Source organism: Pseudorca crassidens, chromosome 2, assembly GCF_039906515.1.
Source record: "Pseudorca crassidens isolate mPseCra1 chromosome 2, mPseCra1.hap1, whole genome shotgun sequence".
Classification (NCBI taxonomy): Eukaryota; Metazoa; Chordata; class Mammalia; order Artiodactyla; family Delphinidae; genus Pseudorca; species Pseudorca crassidens.
This window is the reverse complement of record NC_090297.1, coordinates 60,401,335-60,420,999: the sequence shown is the minus strand read 5'-3', so window position 1 is coordinate 60,420,999 and position 19,665 is coordinate 60,401,335. Positions and strand designations below refer to the sequence as shown.

General features: G+C 33.9%; 1 protein-coding gene across 1 annotated transcript in view; it reads left to right on the top strand.

The window, feature by feature from the left end:
- Window positions 1-19,665, top strand: part of ANKRD13C (ankyrin repeat domain 13C) — a 79,143-nt gene that overhangs the window by 19,561 nt on the left and 39,917 nt on the right. The window contains exons 2-3 of the mRNA XM_067726547.1: window positions 5,025-5,066; window positions 14,186-14,290. Of these exons, the coding sequence (XP_067582648.1) occupies window positions 5,025-5,066; window positions 14,186-14,290 (147 nt within the window). The remainder of the gene's footprint in view (window positions 1-5,024; window positions 5,067-14,185; window positions 14,291-19,665) is intronic.

The window sequence follows — 19,665 nt, the reverse complement described above, 5'->3', positions numbered from 1 at the left end:
TGTAGTTTATTACAAGATATTGAGTATAGCTCTCTGTGCTATACAGTAGGACCTTGTTGTTTATCTATTTTATATATAGTAGTTTGTATGGACAGAGACTTTAAATAACAATGTTTATTATGTTCTTGGGGGATGAGAGACAAGTTTGAATATTTTAGTGGAGAACTGGAAATTATGAAAATTGAAGTAACATATTTGGAAAATAATTCAATAGAAATTCTCAAATGGAAATATGTAATAACTGAATTAAAAACTAAATAAATGGGCTTAATACAGTTTAGATCCTGAAGAAGACAGAACTCATGATCTTGGAAATATGTCAGGAGAAAATATCTACAATGAAAAAGGGAAAGAAATTTTTTAAAAATTAAAAATGGTAAGAGTAGTTCTATGTTAATTGAACCCCAGGAGAGAAGAGAGAGAATATGGGGCTAAAGCAATATTTGAGGAGACAGTTGCTGAGAATTTTCCAAAATTGATGAAAGACACCAATTCAGAGATTTAACAAGTCCAACCCAAGTAAAATAAAAAAAGGATTCCACATTGGAGTGAAATGGCTGAAAAAACAATCTTAAATGCAGCCAGAGAAGTCACATTACTTTAAAAGGATCAGTAGAAATTCCTACAGCTGACTTCTCAACAAAAAAGAAAACCATAAGACTACATAGAATACTGAAGAAAATAACAGCCAATCAAGAATTATATACCCTGTACAATATCCTCCGAAGTTGAATAAACATTTACAATCAAAAACCTAAGAGAATTCACTTATCAGACCACCACTAAAAGAAATACTGAAGGATGTGTTTCAGATAGAAGAAAAATGATTCTAATGGAAGGCTAGAGAGGTAGGAAGGAATGAAGAGCAACAAAAGTGGTAAGAAATCTTAAATGAATATTGATTCTATAAGGTACAAATAAAGACTCATGGCACTAGATAACAGCATATAAATCTGGATGGAGGGAATGAAGTTAGTGTTCTAAGGTCAATGACTTGCTCTCAAGAAGGGAATGTGCCATTTAACATTAGACTTTGATAAATCAAGGATGCATATTGTAAACTCTAGAGCTGTGCTGTCTAATAGAAAGCCAATGCAAGCCACATTTATAACTAAGTTTTTTAATAGCCACATAAAATAGAAGTAGGTGAAATTAATTTTAATACTACATTTTATTTAACCCAAAATATCCAAAACATTATTTTAACATGATGATCAATATAAAACATTATTGAGATATTTTACATTCTTGTTTTTCATACTAAGTCTTCAAAATCCCACTTATGGCACATCTCAGTTCAGACTAGCCACATTTCAAATACTCGGTAACCACATGTAGCTACCATATGGGACAGTGCATCTCTAGGATAACTACTAAAAGAATAGTAAAATAAAAAAAATATATACCTTCCATCCACAGATAAAAAACCAAAATGGAATAATGAAAATAATCAATTTAGAAGAAGGTAAGAAAGATGAGAAAAAGGAACATGGAACCAGCAGGACAAATAGAAAGCACAAAGCTGGATGGTAGATTTAAACTCCAATAATATCAGTAAGTATAACATATGAGGCTGGATTAAATGCTCTGGTTAAAAGACAAATATTAGCTTACTGTATGAAAAAACACCCAACTACATACAGTTGGAAACACATCTGAAATATAACAATATTGAAAGTGAGAGGAGTGAAAAATGTATTCCATGTAAATATCAATCAAAAAATTTGGAATAGTTATATTAACATCATAGTAGGTTTTAAAGCAGAAAACATCTGAGATAAAGAGAGGTGCTTCAAGATGAAAATCATTTGTTGAACTAGGAAAGTATGAGGATTTGATTTGTACTTAGTAACATAGCTGAAAATATATCAAGCAAAGTTGCTAGAAGTACAAGAAGACGTAGAAACCCCCAATTACAGTGGGATATTTTTAACATTCCTCTTTCTTTAACATGCTGACAAAAAACCAGTAAGGATATAAAAGATATGAACAACACAAACTGGATCTAGTAGGTTTATATGAAATGCTGTACCCAAAACCCTTAAGATACATGTTCTTTTCAAGGTTACAGAAAACATTTACAAAAATTGACCAAACTTGACCATAAAGCAACTCTCAACATGTTTCATTGAGATTATACTGAGTCTGTTCTCTGATCACAGTGTAAGTAAACTAGAAATTATTAATAAAAAGGTAAATATACTAGGAAATGGTAAAAAAATCAAACATTTAAGAATCTATTTCAAGAAATTAGAAAAAGAACAACTTAACTTGCTTTATTTCCCAAGTTGAGTCTGTTTTACCCAAATAACATAGAAGAAAAGAAGTAATAAAAGAGCAAGAATTATTGAATTAAAACAGACATTAAGTAGCAACATGCCAAAACTTTGTTCTTTAAAAAAGTGCATAAAATTAATAAACCTCAGACTGATCAAAGAAAAAACACAAGTAACAAATATGAAAAGTGGGGCATCTGCATAAATTTTAATGTCATTAAAAAATCATGGATATTGTGAACAAAATGTATGACAATAGGTGGCAATTTATATGACATGGACAGAATCCCTGAAAAATTTAATTTGTCAAAATGCACACAAAAAGGAATTAGAAAACATAAGTACTCTTGTTATTATTAAAGACAATGAATCCGTAATAAAAATGTTCACTCAAAGGAAACTCCAAGGCTAGATGGTTTTACAAGTGTATTCGTGTAAACATTTAGGAAAAATAACACCAAAAGTTTTACAATTACATTACTTAATTATGGAAACATTTGAGTTTGCAACCCTTGCCTAAGGTAATACCTGTCGCGTTTTAGTGATCAGGTTTCTGTAACTATTTGATATTTTTAAGGTTTGTTTCTATAGTCAGAACTTTTTCTTATGCCTTCATTCACGAATGCTTATTGACTATTTTGAATGTTAGATGTGTATAGGAAGCATTTCATATACATAAATGAACAAAATATGTATCTAGTTATCCTGAGGTTAATGTCTAATGAAGGAGACAGATGTTTACACAAAAAATTTAAAGTACAGTTTAGTGTGAAAAGTGCTGCAATAAAAAGATGGGTATAGAGAGCTTTGGGAGCAGTGCAGAGGAACATCTGATTGTCTAGAGAAGACTTCAGTGAATAGGTGATGTTTGAGCTAAGCCCTAAAAGGTGAGTATTAACTTGCCAGGCAGATCGGGAAGGAATATTTAGGAAGGATTAATAAAATGTGTGAATATCGAGAACCTGGCTTATTGGAGAATTTATTGTATGCAGTTCAGGTGAAATACAGGGTAAAGAAGAAAATAGGAGAAGAAAGGAAGGTAAGGACATATCTCAAGAACCTTTTATGCCATGTTAAGGATAAAATATGGACCACTTCCAGCCTTTTAAGTGTAACATGGTCAAGTTTTTGTTTTAAAATTATTATTCCAATATAGAGAGGAGATTGAAATGGGGCAAAACTTGAGGCAGGGAGACTTGAAGGTTGTTGCAGTAGATATTCAGGTAAGGTGATGAGAACTTAAACTAGAAAAGAGGTGGGAATTAGGAATGATAATCCGAAGTAAAGGTTTTGGTTTTGGCATAGTGTTGAGCTTTTGTTTCTGGCATCAATTTGTCAACAAGTTTGTTTACTTTTTATGACTGCTTTTTGGTTTTGATAAATTGTCACAGAATGTGAATGCAAACTTATGAAAATAGTTCAATATTTAGAAAAGGTGGAAGATGATCTTATTCTAGACCAATAAAATTGGAAATTGATACTTATACATGTGGATTTCTTTTCTTTTTTTCTGGAGCTGATCAGAAACAAAATAAATGTTTAGATTAACAAGGTACTGTTTTTAGTAAAACAGAAAATGTGTATCTTCTACAGACCCACCTAGGATTTAGCATTTTGAGACAGAAGAAATTGTTTACCTTTGCAATATACTTTTTTTTTTAAGTTGAAGTATAATTGTCATACAACACTTTATTACTTTCAAGTGTATAACAATGATTTCATGTTTGTATATAGTGAAATGATTACCACAAGAAGTCTGGTTAATATCCATCAACATACATAATTCAAAATATTTTTTTTTCTTGTGATGAGAACTTCTAAGATCTACTCTTAGCAACTTTCTAACATGCAGTATAATAATAGTCATGCTGTATATTACATCCCTGTGGCATTTTTTTGACTGAAAGTTTGTACCTTTTGATTCTCTTCACCCATTTCGCCTACCCTCCCATTCTCCACCTTTGGCAACCACCAGTTCATTCTCAGTATATATATATATATATATATATATATATATATATATATATATATATATTCATATATATTTAAAAGATTCCACATATAAATGAGATAATACAATATTTGTCTTTATCTGACTTATTTCACTGAGCATAATGCCCTCAGGGTCCATCTCTGTTGTTACAGATGGCAAGATGTTATTCTTTTTTTAATGACTGAATAATATTCCACTGTGTGTGTGTGTGTGTGTGTACACACACACACTGATTTTCTTTATCCATTCATCTGTTGATGGACACTTTGGTTGTTTCCATATCTTGGCTGTTGTAAATAACGCTGCAATGAACATGGGGGGTGCATATATTTTTTCTAGTTAGTGTTTTCATTTTATTTATTAAAACTTGAGGACTGGGATTGGGACTTATTGATATTTATGAGCAAGGATGAGTATATATATAGTAAGGTACTTAAATTGTGTGATGAATGAACAAAGATTGATATAACAGAGAAATTAGCAGCAAAGGAATCTGACATCTGTTTGGAGAAGAAATCCCAAAAGCAAAATGGAAACCTTTTACGGGAGGTGGGGGGGAAGAGGAGTAAGATACCTTGTGTTTAGAAAGCATGGCATCCTCTGACCCTCACTTTGCCACATAAGCAGGATCATTTTGTGGTCACATTATTTTGCTTAAAATTTGTCAGTGAAATTTCTGAAGGAGCTGAAACCACCTTAAAATAATTTTTCTGATGTTTCTACACTAATTTAATTTATTTTTGCTTTTGTTTTAGGAAACACTCCTTTACATCTTGCTGTGATGTTAGGAAATAAAGGTTAGTAAATATGTTCTTTTTTTGTTTAACTTCACTCATGTATAGTCAGTTTAAATATTTTAAGATGAGTTTTACGTTTTGAGTTTTAAAAAATTTGCCTGATTATTTGATGTGCTAATTGAGTTTAGGATTCAGTATATTAAAAAACACAAATACTTTCTCATTTTTCATAGCACTTTTTTCAAAGAATTAGTGGAAGTCTTATACTAATCTTTATGCCTTTTGAAGCTTTTTTTTTTTTCTTGTTTGGTTATTTTATCAAGGAAGTATAATTTCAGGAGACTCTTGTTTCCAAATATTAAGTTTTATTAATTATTGTAATACTTTTAATATTCAAAGAGTTTTATAAGATTCTTTAATATGGACTATTTTATATATCTAAACTCATAAGTCTAGATTTTTTATGGTAGATGATAATAAAAAGTTAGTACTTATTTATTCTCCAAAAAGAAAAAAGGAAAGCAACAACTCATAGACAGGTGATTTAAAAGATCTACTTTTTAAGGCTATTCCTAGATGCAATAAGTCTTAGTTATCTGGATTCCCAGTAACCCTGGAAAGTGAGGATTCCAGATAGCTGATTGGCAACCTTTTGAGTGCTAGATTTTTAAATTTTGGATGTGTTTGATAAAAATCTTTGGAAAACATATACTCTTGAATTTTTAAACAGGCTAATTAATTTTTGTTAACACTTTTCTGATGATCTAGCTGTATCATTATGAACATCTATTATTGTTATATAGTGTGATGTGGCTGTTGCTGTAAACATTTGATCTGAATGTATGATGATCTGAAGGATGTTACTAGAACTTGCTTTGTTGAAAAAAAATCTTTTGTTGGTTTGGTTTTATTAAGTTCTTGTGCTTAGGTGAAGCATATGATTTGTAGGAAATTTAATACTACATAAATTGGGGGCTCAAATCTTTATTTCTTTATTTAGTTATGTTATTTTTTTTCTCCTTCTTACAAGGAAGAGACTCAGTCAAGTAACCTTTTTTTTTTTTTGCGGTACGCGGGCCTCTCCCGCTGCGGAGCACAGGCCCCGGACACGCAGGCCCAGCGGCCACAGCTCACGGGCCCAGCCGCTCCGCGGCACGCGGGACCCCCCCGGACCGGGGCACGAACCCGCGCCCCCTGCAGCAGCAGGCGGACTCCCAACCACTGCGCCACCAGGGAAGCCCAGTCAAGTAACTTTTAAGTAAAGAGAGATTCATTAAGGTGCTACATATTATAGAAATTCAAGCTATGGGGACTAGCTATGTCTCAGGAAGAGTAGTAACCAAGACAGTCTGGGAGATCAGCGATCCTTTCTCCCTTCCTCCCTCTCTGTCTCCCTCCTTCCCTCCTTCCCCCGCCCCCACCCCCACCCCCGCAACCTTCCTCCTTCCTTCCCTTCGGATATGTATATCCATCTATTTGTCCAACTATCAATCATCTATCATCTGTCTCTTATGGTGCATCTGCTGTTCTTTCTTTATATATGTGTGTGTGTGTGTGTGTGTGTGTGTGTGTGTGTGTGTGTATACATATATATATATATATATATATATATATATATATAATATTCTCTCTTTTCTTGATTGACTTTTCTGTTTAGTGAAATTGACCACGACCCAAAATAACTGTTCTAGGTTCCTAAACCTTCAAGGCTTTGATTTCAGTGTTCTCCACCAAGTAGTTCAGTTTCTTAGGTTCCTGAATTTCTGAACAAAAAGTTTGATTGGTCTAGTTCATGTCGAGCCAAGTCACAGTGATGAGTGACTGGCAATCTCATGAATTGACTTTGGGATATATATTTACTCCTGTGAAGTTAGCTTTAGCTTGGCTGGCTTTGGGTGAGAGTTGGGAGTAGAAGAGGAAATCAGGAATACAGAGGAAGAATGTTTATCAGGAATATTGGCAGGGCAGACAATGATAGTCATCTTTAGTATAGATACCTTGGTGAAAAGATATCAGATATAGTTAGCTAAATTTGAGCAGTTGAAACTTATGCTTTCTTTCAAAGAACATTCGATCAGAACTTTAGAAAATAACTGGAATGTATTCATTTACAATATGCTAGATGCTTTTTTTAGGGCTTTATGTATGTTTACTCATTTAACACAACAACCATGTGAGGAAGATACTATTATTATCCCTATTTTACAGATGAAAAAGTTAGCTCTGAGAAGTTAAGCAACTTTCCCAGGGTAAAGTAGCAGAGTTTTGACTTGAACTTGGAGTATCTTGTTCCAGAGCCTGGATTCCTGATTATTATGGTGAATTGCCTTGCTCTCTTTTCACTGTGAACCATTCAAAAAGGAAATGGTCTAAATCAAAGTTAGCTAACATGCATCGTGCTTCCCTCCTGTTTTTGTGGAAAATATAGTTAATTTGATGCCAAGTCTGATTGCTATTCTAAATTTAGCACTTTAATAGTAAATATGGATTTGCCAGGATTCGAATATGAAATTAAACATATCTACCATCCTAGGTCTAAGTGTTCTAATTTTCAGTAGCGGTATTGTTAGGTTTCATCATAGGATTGTATCAGCCTATCCAAAATGTGTTTCACAGAATTAGTTTCATTGGATATTGATAAGTTTTTAGAGGAAAATAGTGCTTCCAGGTCAAATTGATTCTGAAAATAGTGAGTTAAGTTTTAAGCAGTTTTGTTTATTGTGGACCTTCTTAGAACTTTTGATATGCTAATATTCATTGTGACCTTCTGAATTGGAGCCTTCTGTTGGATATAGAGTCATTGTTCCAATAGTTATTTGGTATTTTCTCTTTTTCACAAGTATCTTGAGAAACTAGAGTTCTGTGGAACATATTTTGGGAAAAACTTGGTTAGATGATTCAGGATCTGCAAATAATGTCAGTATTTGCTCTTCCTGAGTCTTTTTCATGTAGAGTAGGTACAGCCATTAATATACTGATCAATTTATAATTTTCCATTTACATTTTTCCAGTTGAATACTCTTTTTTGCTTTTTTTTTTGACCTTTTAATATTTTTGATATTTGGTTGCATAGGAGTGAGATTGAAATATGTAGTGGAAGATAAAACATCTACCTTATACTTAATTCTGTAAAGCAATTTTACATTATACCATTGTTCAATCTGTGCCACTTTTATCTTCTCCTTTAGAGATATACTATGCCTTTAGTGACTTCACTGTTGAAGGGCACTTTCTGTTTGTATACTTGTTTGTAAACATAGTAAAAATTCCCAAGGTATTCAAATATTTGTTGACTGAATTAAAGAGAGATACCCTATGACCTATACACCTTTATTTACTTCTCTCAGTCATCTTAACCTACTGAATAACCTTATTTTTCACCATTGAAGTCTGATTTTTTCTGAATTTCTGAGTCTATTGACCATGTTTGCCATGTTGGCTGGCAAGTTTTTCAACTATGGATTTGAATTGAAATGGAGAAAAACATTATACTTAAAAGATTTCAGGAATCTTTAGGAGGTGAACTAGAAAACTAACCTTTAATTCTTATTCTTTTGGTTAGACATCAGAAAAAATTCTTCAAACCAGTTGCTGCAACTTTTAATTTATTATCAGTATTTTTTGGAACTGCAGTTTTCCATTTTTTTTCTGAAATAAGTCTAGAGTTAGTTTGATTTTTCATCTTCATAAGGGTCTCTCTGAATATTCTGTTTTGTTCCCAGTTGTCCTATTTATCCCATTCACTCTCTTTATATTTTGTCACCTGTATAGCTCTGGTATATTTATATGTGATTTCTGTTTATCATAATTTCATTTTGTTTAGACTCCTCAAGTCATAACTTCTTTGTGGCGCATTTGTGCATTTTTAAGCCTTACTGCCTGATTGTTAACTACCTTTTTTTCTTATTATTCATTGTTACAGTTGCTGAGAGAAGGCATTTGATTGTTCCAGTTTTTTTTTTTTTTTTTTTTTTAATGTATGAGACTAGGTCAGAGATCATGGCATATCTATGATTTTCTGGCTTTTCGTTAGTTGCTCATTTCTACATCAGTTGAGTTGTGATGTGAGCAAAAGGCCTGTGGCAAGGTCTGTGGCGTATGAGAAAACGGTTGACATCTTTAACGTATATATAAATCATACCAGTTCTATACCTTAGTTTATGCAATTGGTATATTGCTTTAGATACTGTTGTGCATCTTCCTTTTCAATATTTTTAAACTAATATTTTTTCTTTAATGATTTTTAGGTTGTTAATACATGCTTGATGAAACAATTGAAATAATACAGTATAAAGATGTATATAAAAAGCATCATCTCTCCTACATTTTTTCTGATGTAATTAACATTAATAGCCTAGTGGGCATCCTTGCACACCTTCCTCCTTGTAATACAGGGGCTTAGTTTGTTTTTACTTAAGTTGAATCACTGCATCTAGTACTTTGCCATGTTTTTCCTTTCACTCAAAAGTTTATCATGAAATACAAAGTCTGTAGATATCTATCCATGTTCATGTTCCCCTACTTCTTTATTTATGCACACAAACACATATTTACATAAAACCCCCTGGTAGGTTTCTTTAGGAGAGTGTCCATTTTATTTATGTATGTATTTATTTATTTATTTATTTTTGATTCTTTTCTTTGGGGGGGAGTATAATTGCCTTACAGTGTTGTGTTAGTTCCTGCTGTACAACAAAGTGAATCAGCTATACGTATACATATATCCCCATATCTCCTCCCTCTTGAGCCTCCCTCCCACCCCGCACCCCCCCAACCCCCACCGTCACACCCCTCTAGGTCATCACAGAGCACTGAGCTGAGCTCCCTGTGCTGTACAGCAGCTTCCTACTAGCTGTTTTACACATGGTAGTGTATATATGCCAATGCTACTCTCTCAATTCGTTCCACCCTCCCTTTCTCCCTCTGTGTCCACAAGTCTGTTCTCTACTTCTGCACCTCTTTTCCTGTTCTGCAAATAGGTTCATCAGTACCATTTTTCTAGATTCCATATATATGCGCTAATATACGATATTTGTTTCTCTCTTTCTGACTTACTTCACTCTGTATGACAGACTCTAGGTTTATCCACATCACTACAAATGACCCAATTCCATTCCTTTTTATGGCTGAGTAATATTCCATTGTATATATGTGCCACATCTTCTTTATCCATTCATCTGTCGATGGACATTTAGGTTGCTGCCATGTCCTGGCTATTGTAGATAGTGCTGCAGTGAACATTGGGGTGCATGTGTCTTTTTGAATTATGGTTTTCTCAGGGTATATGCCCAGTAGTGGGTTTGCTGGGTCATATGGTAGTTCTATTTTTAGTTTTTTAAGGAACCTCCATACTGTTCTCCATAGTGGCTGTATCAATTTACATTCCCACCAACAGTGCAAAAGGGCTCCCTTTTCTCCACACCCTCTCCAGCATTTATGGTTTGTAGATTTTTTGATGATGGCCATTCTGACCGGTGTGAGGTGATACCTCATTGTGGTTTTGATTTGCATTTCTCTAATAATTACTGATGTTAATTTTTTCATGTGTTTTTTGGCCATCTGTATGTCTTCTTTGGAGAAATGTCTATTTAGGTCTTCTAGAGGGTCCATTTTATTTATTTATATATTAAAAAAATTCTTTTTAGCTGGTCTCTCTATCATCTTCTCTCCTTATTAACCCCCTTCTCCCATTAAACATGGTAATCCGTGTTAACAGCCTGCTAGGTATTCTTCCATACTGTTCTCCATGCTTATTATTATATACAAATATGTGTGTATGTATCTAAACACACATTCATATGTGTAGTTTTTATTTATTCCTTTATAAAAACGTGATCATAATATACTTCTCCATTGAGCAGATATATGATTTAGCAGTGCAATGTAGACATTTCTTTCAGTCTATTGGGATGACTTAAATTCATTCTTGTTTTTAATATTTGTCTTTTTTATTCATTTTTTTCTTTCAATGCTTTATTATGAATAATTTCAGATATACAGATAAACTGAATGATTATCACTATGAGCATTCAAATACTCTCTACCTAGCTTCAATAATTGTTCACATTTTATCATTTGCTGTATTTTTCTCTTTATCTTAGTGTTTTATATGTGTGTATATATATATATATATTTTTTTTTTTTTTTACTATTTTTGCTGTAACATTTGAAAACTAGATGTAAGCATCATGACATTTTACCACCAAATACTTCAGCATGCATCTCTAAGAATAAGGACATTGTCTATCATGACCAAAATATCATTATCACACCTAAGAAAGATAATAATATTGTTATAATATCTGATATCCAATCCATATTTAAATTTCTCCAGTTGTTCGAAAAATGTCTTTTATCAGTGTTTTATATTGAATCAAGATCTGATTGGGATTCATTCATTACATTTGGTTGTTTGTTTCAGATAATCTAGAAAAGTTTGCCCACCTTTTTTCCCCCTTCCTTTGTACCTGACTTTTTGAAGTGTCTTCCCCAGTTAATTTGTAGAATGTCTCCCATCTCAGTTTTGCCTGATTATTTTCTCATAATGTTATTTAACTTGTTCCTTATACTCTGTTTTTTCTATGAATCAAAAATTAAGTATCGATGCTTTATTAGATTCAGATTAAACATTTCTGGAAAGAATACTGCAGAGGCATATGAACTTTATATTGTATCACATTAGGAAACATAATTTTAAGTTATCCCACTATTACTGCCACTAAGTTTTTTGGGTTTTTTTTGCGGTATGCGGGCCTCTCACTGTTGTGGCCTCTCCCATTGCAGAGCGCAGGCTCAGCGGGCATGGCTCATGGGCCCAGCCGCTCTGCGGCATGTGGGATCCTCCCGGACCGGCACACGAACCCGTGTCCCCTGCATCAGCAGGCGGACTCTCAACCACTGCGCCACCAGGGAAGCCCTGCCACTAAGTTTTGATCACTTGTTTGAGATGATGATCTTCAGCTATCTCTACTGTAAAGGAACACTTTTCATTTTATTAAGTAATCTTGGGATGATACTTTAAGTAAATATCCTATTTCCCAGCACATAGCCTTTTACCTAGTGACTTTAGCATTCATTGGGGTCCTTTGCCTGTATCAGTTATTACATTGTTGTTATTGCTGATTTTCTAGTTTTATCATTTCTTCTACATTTATTAGCAGTCATTCTTCTATAAAGGAGAACTCATTGTCCTCTCATTTTTTGATGTCATTATGGGCCTATCAGTTTTTTTTTTGTTTAATGTGTTGTAACTAGTCATTATTCTTTTTGATGCTCAGTTTCTCAAATTTGGCCAATGGCTGACCATTCAGGTGGCTCCTTTGTCCTTTTGACTCTATTCTTTAAAAATGCCTGCATGTTATTAGTCCAGGGATATAGAAGCATCATGCTTTAGTCAGTCATTCTCCCATGATGGATATTCATATTTGCATTATAAATAATCCTAAAATAAATGTTCATGTACATATATTCTTATATATTACTAGCAGACTTTCTTAAACACCTTTGTGAAATTTCTGTATTTATTTTACTTTATTCTGATATAATTTCCTGCTAATGTAGATGTTCCTTCTATTACTAGGAATAGTGCTAAAACAGTGCCATTCTTCCTCCACCTCAGCTCACTTGTATTACATTACAACTGTCATAACACCTTTATTTCCTTCAGAGCACTTATCATTAGCTTTTTTTATTTATTAGTTTACTTAATTATATTTTAATATTGGAGCTCTCTGATAGCAAGATCTTATCTTTCTTCTCACTAATCTTTCTTCTCACTACTTATATCCAGGACCTAGTACTTAGAATTGGCATATAATAGGCACTTGGTAAATATTTGCTAAAAGACTGATTGAATGAATGAATCATTCATTTAGGGAATTTAGGTTGGATAGCCATCCTAAATTTCCCATGAGCCTTGGTTTCAAATGTTTTTCTGCCTGTTAATATGCTTTTTATTTTGAATTAAAAACAAATTTCCTCAATGTATACAAGTGTCTATACCTTAGACTTTTTTTCTTCTGTAGGAAACTTTTATTCATGTTGTCATATATTATGTTCTTATTTTAAGACTCAGTTCAGATTACCTGTGTTAAATGTTGGATATGCCCCAGCCACTGGAGTTGGGAACAGTAAATACTATATAAACAAAACAATTGAAACCACACAATCCATTGATGAAGTACTATGTACATTAATTTTCCCATGAATAACTGGAAACGTTGAGAGCAATGATTTATACCCACCACCCCTGAACTTATCAGCCAAGATCCAAGAGGCCAGAGATCCCTCGGTGCTTCCTAAAATATCCAGTGTTGGGAATTCCCTGGCAGTCCAGTGGTTAGGACTCCATGCTTCCACTGCAGGGGGCATGGGTTCGATCCCTGATCCCTGGTCCGGGAACTAATATCCTGCATGCCTCAGGACACGGCCCCCCACCCCCCAAAAAAAGGAAGAGATAAAAGAAAAATCCAGTGGTTTGGGAACTGTGTCCTGAGCATAGATTTTTCTTTTATGTAATTATTCTGTCACTTGTGGCACAGTCTTCAGTGTTCCCCTTAAGTTTCAGTGGGTGACTGTGCCTGGGCTGGATGGTGAGCTTAGTATACCTTAGACTTTGTTTGATTACTAGAAGGACTGTCTGGATTTGTCCTTGTAGTCATAAACAAGTTTTTGTCCCTTTTGGGTGTTTTTCTGAAATAAACGAATTGTAAAATTTGAAAAATAAGGGTTTGTGGAAACGTTAGTGATTCTTTTTGAAAATACTTTTTTTCCCCCTGAAATAAATAATGAGCTTTCCATTTGACCTTGCAGATGTAAGTTCTTATTAGATAGTGAAATTTTTAGGTAAATTACTCTTGAGTTTCTTGGGCTGTCTTTTATAGTATGGAAACATTCTCAAAATACCCTTGGGAACAATTATTAGGGAATATAATAGTTTCTTTGCAGAGAGATCCAATTTATTTTTAGGTAATAGAATAGATACTTCTTGAATCTAAGGATCTGAAATAACCTGGTTTAGATACAGAGGAATTTTAAAAATTATTTAATTCTCTATAGTATAGTGCTTATATCATAGATCTATTATATTAACTTGATTTCTTGAATTTTTACATGAGTTTTTAATTTAGAGATTCTGAAAATTGCATGATGTTTGACGTTATCACCATTTTATGTTTCAGAATGTGCCCATTTACTTTTGGCTCACAATGCTCCAGTAAAGGTGAAAAATGCTCAGGGATGGAGCCCGCTGGCGGAAGCCATCAGTTATGGAGATAGACAGATGAGTAAGCAATATAAATTACTATTGTTGATATGTATTCTAAAACTATGAAGTGATGCATTTGAGATATTTGTCATTCAGCATAACTTTCCATACTATGAGAAGTTTGCAGTTACTTACAAACTTATATATGAATTATTCATGACTTTATATATATATAATTACTATATATATTATATATAAATGTACCTAAGTAAAAATATATATAGACATACAATATTATATTCGTTTCAGTAGTACAACATATTGATTATTTGTATGTATTGTGAAATGATCACCACAATACATCTAGTTAACATCTATCACCATACATAGTTACAGTACTTCTGTTTTTCTTGTGATGAGAACTTTTAAGATATACTCTTTTACAACTTTCATATATGCAGTACAGTGTTGTTAACTATAGTCAACACGCTGTACGTTGCATCCACATGACTTATTTCTTTTATAACTAGAAGTTGGTACCTTTTGACTCCCTTTATCTGTCTGTTCCCTGCACCCCATCCCTGACCGTTGGTGGCTCCAGTTCTTATCTATACTGAGACCTAGCTGTCTTTTGTCTCTCCAGGACTTACTCATAGTTTATACAGATTTTCATTGTGGTATATTTATGTTAGGGTAGTTTTAGGAATTCTATCAGACTCGGTCTTATTTTTGTAGCACATCAAAAGTTAGTTTGGAGGGAAAGAGACAGCAGTCTTTGTTGGTTTGCAGTCTTACCAGGAACTGGCAGTCTTCTTCATTTGGGTCTCAACTTTATATTTCTTTTCCCAACTCGTTAAGTAGATTAACTTCTCTTATATGTTTTCAAAGTGGTCCATTATTTTCCTTTGCAGCACTCAGCACACTTCTAAATAACTGTTCAATGTCTTTTCCCTACACTGTATCCTGATGGTATAATCTTTGTGAGGACTCAAGTCATGAATATGTTTTCTTATTCATCCTTTCATTTCTGGCTCCTAGAACAAAGAAAATTAAAACTGCAAAGAAAATTTGAGATTAATCGAGAATTAACATTTTTCTGAAAAGTATTATATTAAGATTTTTATTTACTATATAACTCTATAGTAACTCTTTTAAACTATAAAGTTTAAAAAACTTTAAAATATTTTTTTCTTTTAAGAAAGTAATAACATTTGTTGTAGAAAATTAGGAAATTATTGAAGAACAAAAGGAAATAATTTCACCCAGAGAGTTATTATATTTTCTTCTAGTTTCTTTTTCTAGTCATGTTACTTTCCTATTTAAAACCCTTTAAAAATTCTTATTCTTAAGATGAAGACGAATATCTCTAACTTGGTTTATAAGATCTAGTATGATAATGTCAGTTTTTAATCTCCATCCTTATCTTGTTCTTTCCACATGGTTTCTGTATGTCAGCTCTGCTGGCTTTTCAGTTTCTTATGTTCACACATCCTTCCCCTTCTGCCCCAGCTCCTCATAATTCTTCAGATCTCAGTTCAAGTACAAGGAAGCTTTCTCTGCCCGTATACTATGCCAGAATTCTACCTGTCACTTTCATTAGGCAGTAAGCTTCATTTAGAGTAGGGATTGTCTGTTTGTCTCTTAAGTACATATCAGGTGCATTGGAAACATAGTAGGAATGTGCAATTAGCTTTGACATTGAGGAACTCATCTTAGTTGGGGGAGAGAAACCAATGAATATTCTGCAGTATTCTGAAGTATTCACAAAGTATAGAGGAAAAAAGATGAGGGAGAAAGTAATTTCAGTTTTGGCAAGGTGTTTGGTTTATTTAAGCTGAGTCTCAAAGGATTTTAGGAGTTAATAATTAGGTGGGTAAGGACATTCTAGCCTATGACAGCAGAATATATATAAAGCATGGAAATGTAAAGAACAAGGCACGTTTTAGGGAACAATGTATATTTCAGTGTGGCTCCCTAAATTAGGCTACACGGCAACCATGGGTGAAGGGGTGAAGTGTAGTTTTGAGAGATGAAGTTTGATGGTAAAGGAGCCACACTGACTGAGATGTGCTTTTCAAGGTTTTAATCTCAACCTCCAGTCACTGTAAAACCTCAGAAGACTTTAAAGCAGGAATTGACATTATTAGATAAGCCTGAAGACTGTTTAATTGAGTAGGGAGGCAAGAGATTTTTAGAAAAATAATCTTTAGAACAACTATGGTAAACTTGACTTAAAGAAGAGACAGTGTGTTTAGAAAAGTAAGGGATAGATTAGAAAGATAAATGAAGGAATCTACAGTGGTTGATTATCTCTTGGATACTGGTAGTAATGGAAGGATTCAGAGTAATTCCAAAGCCTTTATCATGGATTAATGGCTATCTCATTAATTAATTGATATACAGAAAATAGGAAAAAGAACAGTATGGATTTTAATTGATTTGGTGTTAGGTTTGTTGAGTTTGAGTTTTCTGTAGTATATGCAGGTGGAACTGTACAAGTAAGAAGTAGGAGATAATTAGACTGGAGCACAGAAGGAAGTGGAAGGCAGAAGATACACATTTAAGTAATACTTGGAGCAGTAGGGCATAGCTCCAAAAACTTTAGACACAAAAAACTGAAAACTTTACAAGTACTCTATATGGGAGAAGAAGGAAAGAGAAAGTTAAGTTAGTTGTGTTTTTTTGGAGCTCTTCATTTGAGTCTTTGTATGAATTCTGCCTAATATCATCCAAATCCTCTAAAGCTGATTTTATTTTCATTATCAATCACTGTTAATAAGATCCTTACAGTATGGGAGTACAAATATTGACCCTCCCCCCAAATATGATGGTAATTTTGTCTGATTGTGTTTTTTTATATAAATTTATTTATTTTATTTTATTTATTTTTGCCTGCTTTGGGTCTTAGTTGCTGCGGGCAGGCTTTTTCTAGTCGCGGTGACCAGGGGCGACTCTTCGTTGCGGTACACGGGCTTATTATTGCGGTGGCTTCTCTTGTTGCGGAGCATGGGCTCGAGGCGCGTGGGTTCAGTAGTTGTGGCACACAGGCTCAGTAGTTGTGGCTCGCGGACTCTAGAGTGCAGGCTCAGTAGTTGTGGCGCATGGGCTTAGTTGCTCTGCGGCATGTGGGATCTTCCCGGACCAGCGATCGAACCCATGTCCCCTGCATTGGCAGGTGGATTCTTTTTTTTTTTTTTACGGTACGCGGGCCTCTCACTGTTGTGACCTCTCCTGTTGCGGAGCACAGGCTCCGAATGCGCAGGCTCAGCGGCCATGGCTCATGGGCCTAGTCACTCTGCGGCATGTGGGATCTTCCCGGACCGGGGCACGAACCCGTGTCCCTTGCATCGGCAGGTGGACTTTCAACCACTGCGCCACCAGGCAAGCCTGGCAGGCGGATTCTTAACCACTGCACTACCAGGGAAGTCCCTGTCTAATTGTGTTCTGAGTGTTCGTTTCTGCTTCCACAAGTGACGTTATTTTTAATGTGAAGTCTCATAGAACAGGAATTTCTTTGCATACATTACTATGCTATATACAGTTGTTGTCACTACGTTTTTAATAATGTTTGGTCATTTTAACATAATTTTCTATTTACTAAATGTCTTCAGTCAATTACAGTATATTTAGTTAATGGAAACTATGTGACTTCTGCTTTTCATTGATATCTTTTCTATTTAGGAAATTAATTCTTTTTGTTCTTTATGTCAACAGGGGTCTGTTTGAATTTGAAGGCAAGGTAGATTGAATAAACATTTATTAAAGTATTTGCCTTTATAGTGGAGAAGAATTATAAAAAGAATTCTACTACATTTAGGTAATATCGCTTTGATATTAAAGTTAAATTATAATGAACATGAAGGTTAACCAGATTCATATAAATTTGAATCTGTAAAGAACCCTAATGTTTATATAGGTCATTGGTTCTCACACTATTTGGATTTTATAGACCAGAAAAGAATTTTATTAAAGGATTGTTGTAGAGTAGCCGACTTTTTCACTTTAGCATATAAGAACTTTAAAAGTACTTTCTTCTGCGATCACAATTTCATTAAAAAAATAAAAGACACTTTGAAACCAAAAATGAAAGAATAGTCCTTAAATTTTAAAAAAGTGTATAATGTATAAAGAAAAAGAAATCCACCCTGGTACCCAGTTTTTTCATTTGGCTGCATATCACTGGAAACTTGAACAGTTGGCCACTGAAATGTAGACTTGTGTTTGGGAACTGCTGACCGAGATCACAGGTAGTGTGTAACTGAAACTAGGTCCCGTGTTCCCTGACTTTTAGGTCTCATCCTCTTCTGTCCCAAAAGACCTTTAGTAATTTAAACATTGCTCTTTGATTTTTGGCTTTTAAAAATACATTGGGATTAAAGTTAGACCTGTGGTTAAAAATAAGTGTAGATTCTACTATTTCTCATATTCTTCCCTGAGCTTTTCCTTTTGGCCTTTGTGGACAAAACAAATCTGATTTAATAAGCTTTTATTACTGTCTTCTTTCCACATTATTTTTCCCCCAACCTTATACTTCCCTTATACTTCTGTATTCCATATAAGACGTTAAGTAGTTTATAAGAGTGCATACTGTAAAATAGTAAAAATAATAGTATTTTTATTTGTTTGTATGTATACATATGTATATGAAAACAGGACCAGGAGGAAATCAGCATGTATTGATGTATACATTTTACCCCCCTCTGTACATTTTTTCATCTTATTTCATTCAAGGCTAATATTTTCCCTTATTTCAATAAATGTTAGGGATTGATTGATTTTGCTAGTTAATTTTAGACCTTTATTCTAATAAACAAAACTTATACTTACCTACTTGCAGGCACAGTAGTAAGCAATTTATATAGAGCCTCTATAGTAACTCCATGTAGCAGATTTCACTTTATTCTTAATTGACATATGAAAAAAAGAAACTGAAGTTTAGGGAAATTAAGTAAGTGTTCCATGCTTATACAGCTAATAAGTAGTAATGCTGTGGTTTGCGCTTAGGCAGTTTGTCTAAATCTCCATCTCTTAACTGTTGAGAAGACGCTCTGGGGGGTTTCAGGTTTTATTAGAGTCAAAAGTTCTTTTCACAGATAGAGTAGGATTCATTTTAGTATTTTTTATGCTATGTTGGTGGTATGTGAGAGTACAGCCTCAAGTGAAAGAAGAACAGATGCATCTGGTAACAATTGCAGATAATTACATTTTTAGAAAAATAATGTCCAGTGGGATTTTTGAGATCTATCTTTGAGATCATCTTTTAGATCAGTGTTGACAACAGGACACTGCATCATCTGACTGAGATTGGTAATCTTGACTCAGTCAGATAAAGCCTACTGATGATTAAAAACTAGCAAAACTAGTATGAATAAGTTGATGTCGAGGTATCTGTTTTCAATTTTCCTTGAGGATCTTAACAGTTTTGCTAAAGGTGTTTTCTAACTTATTCACAAT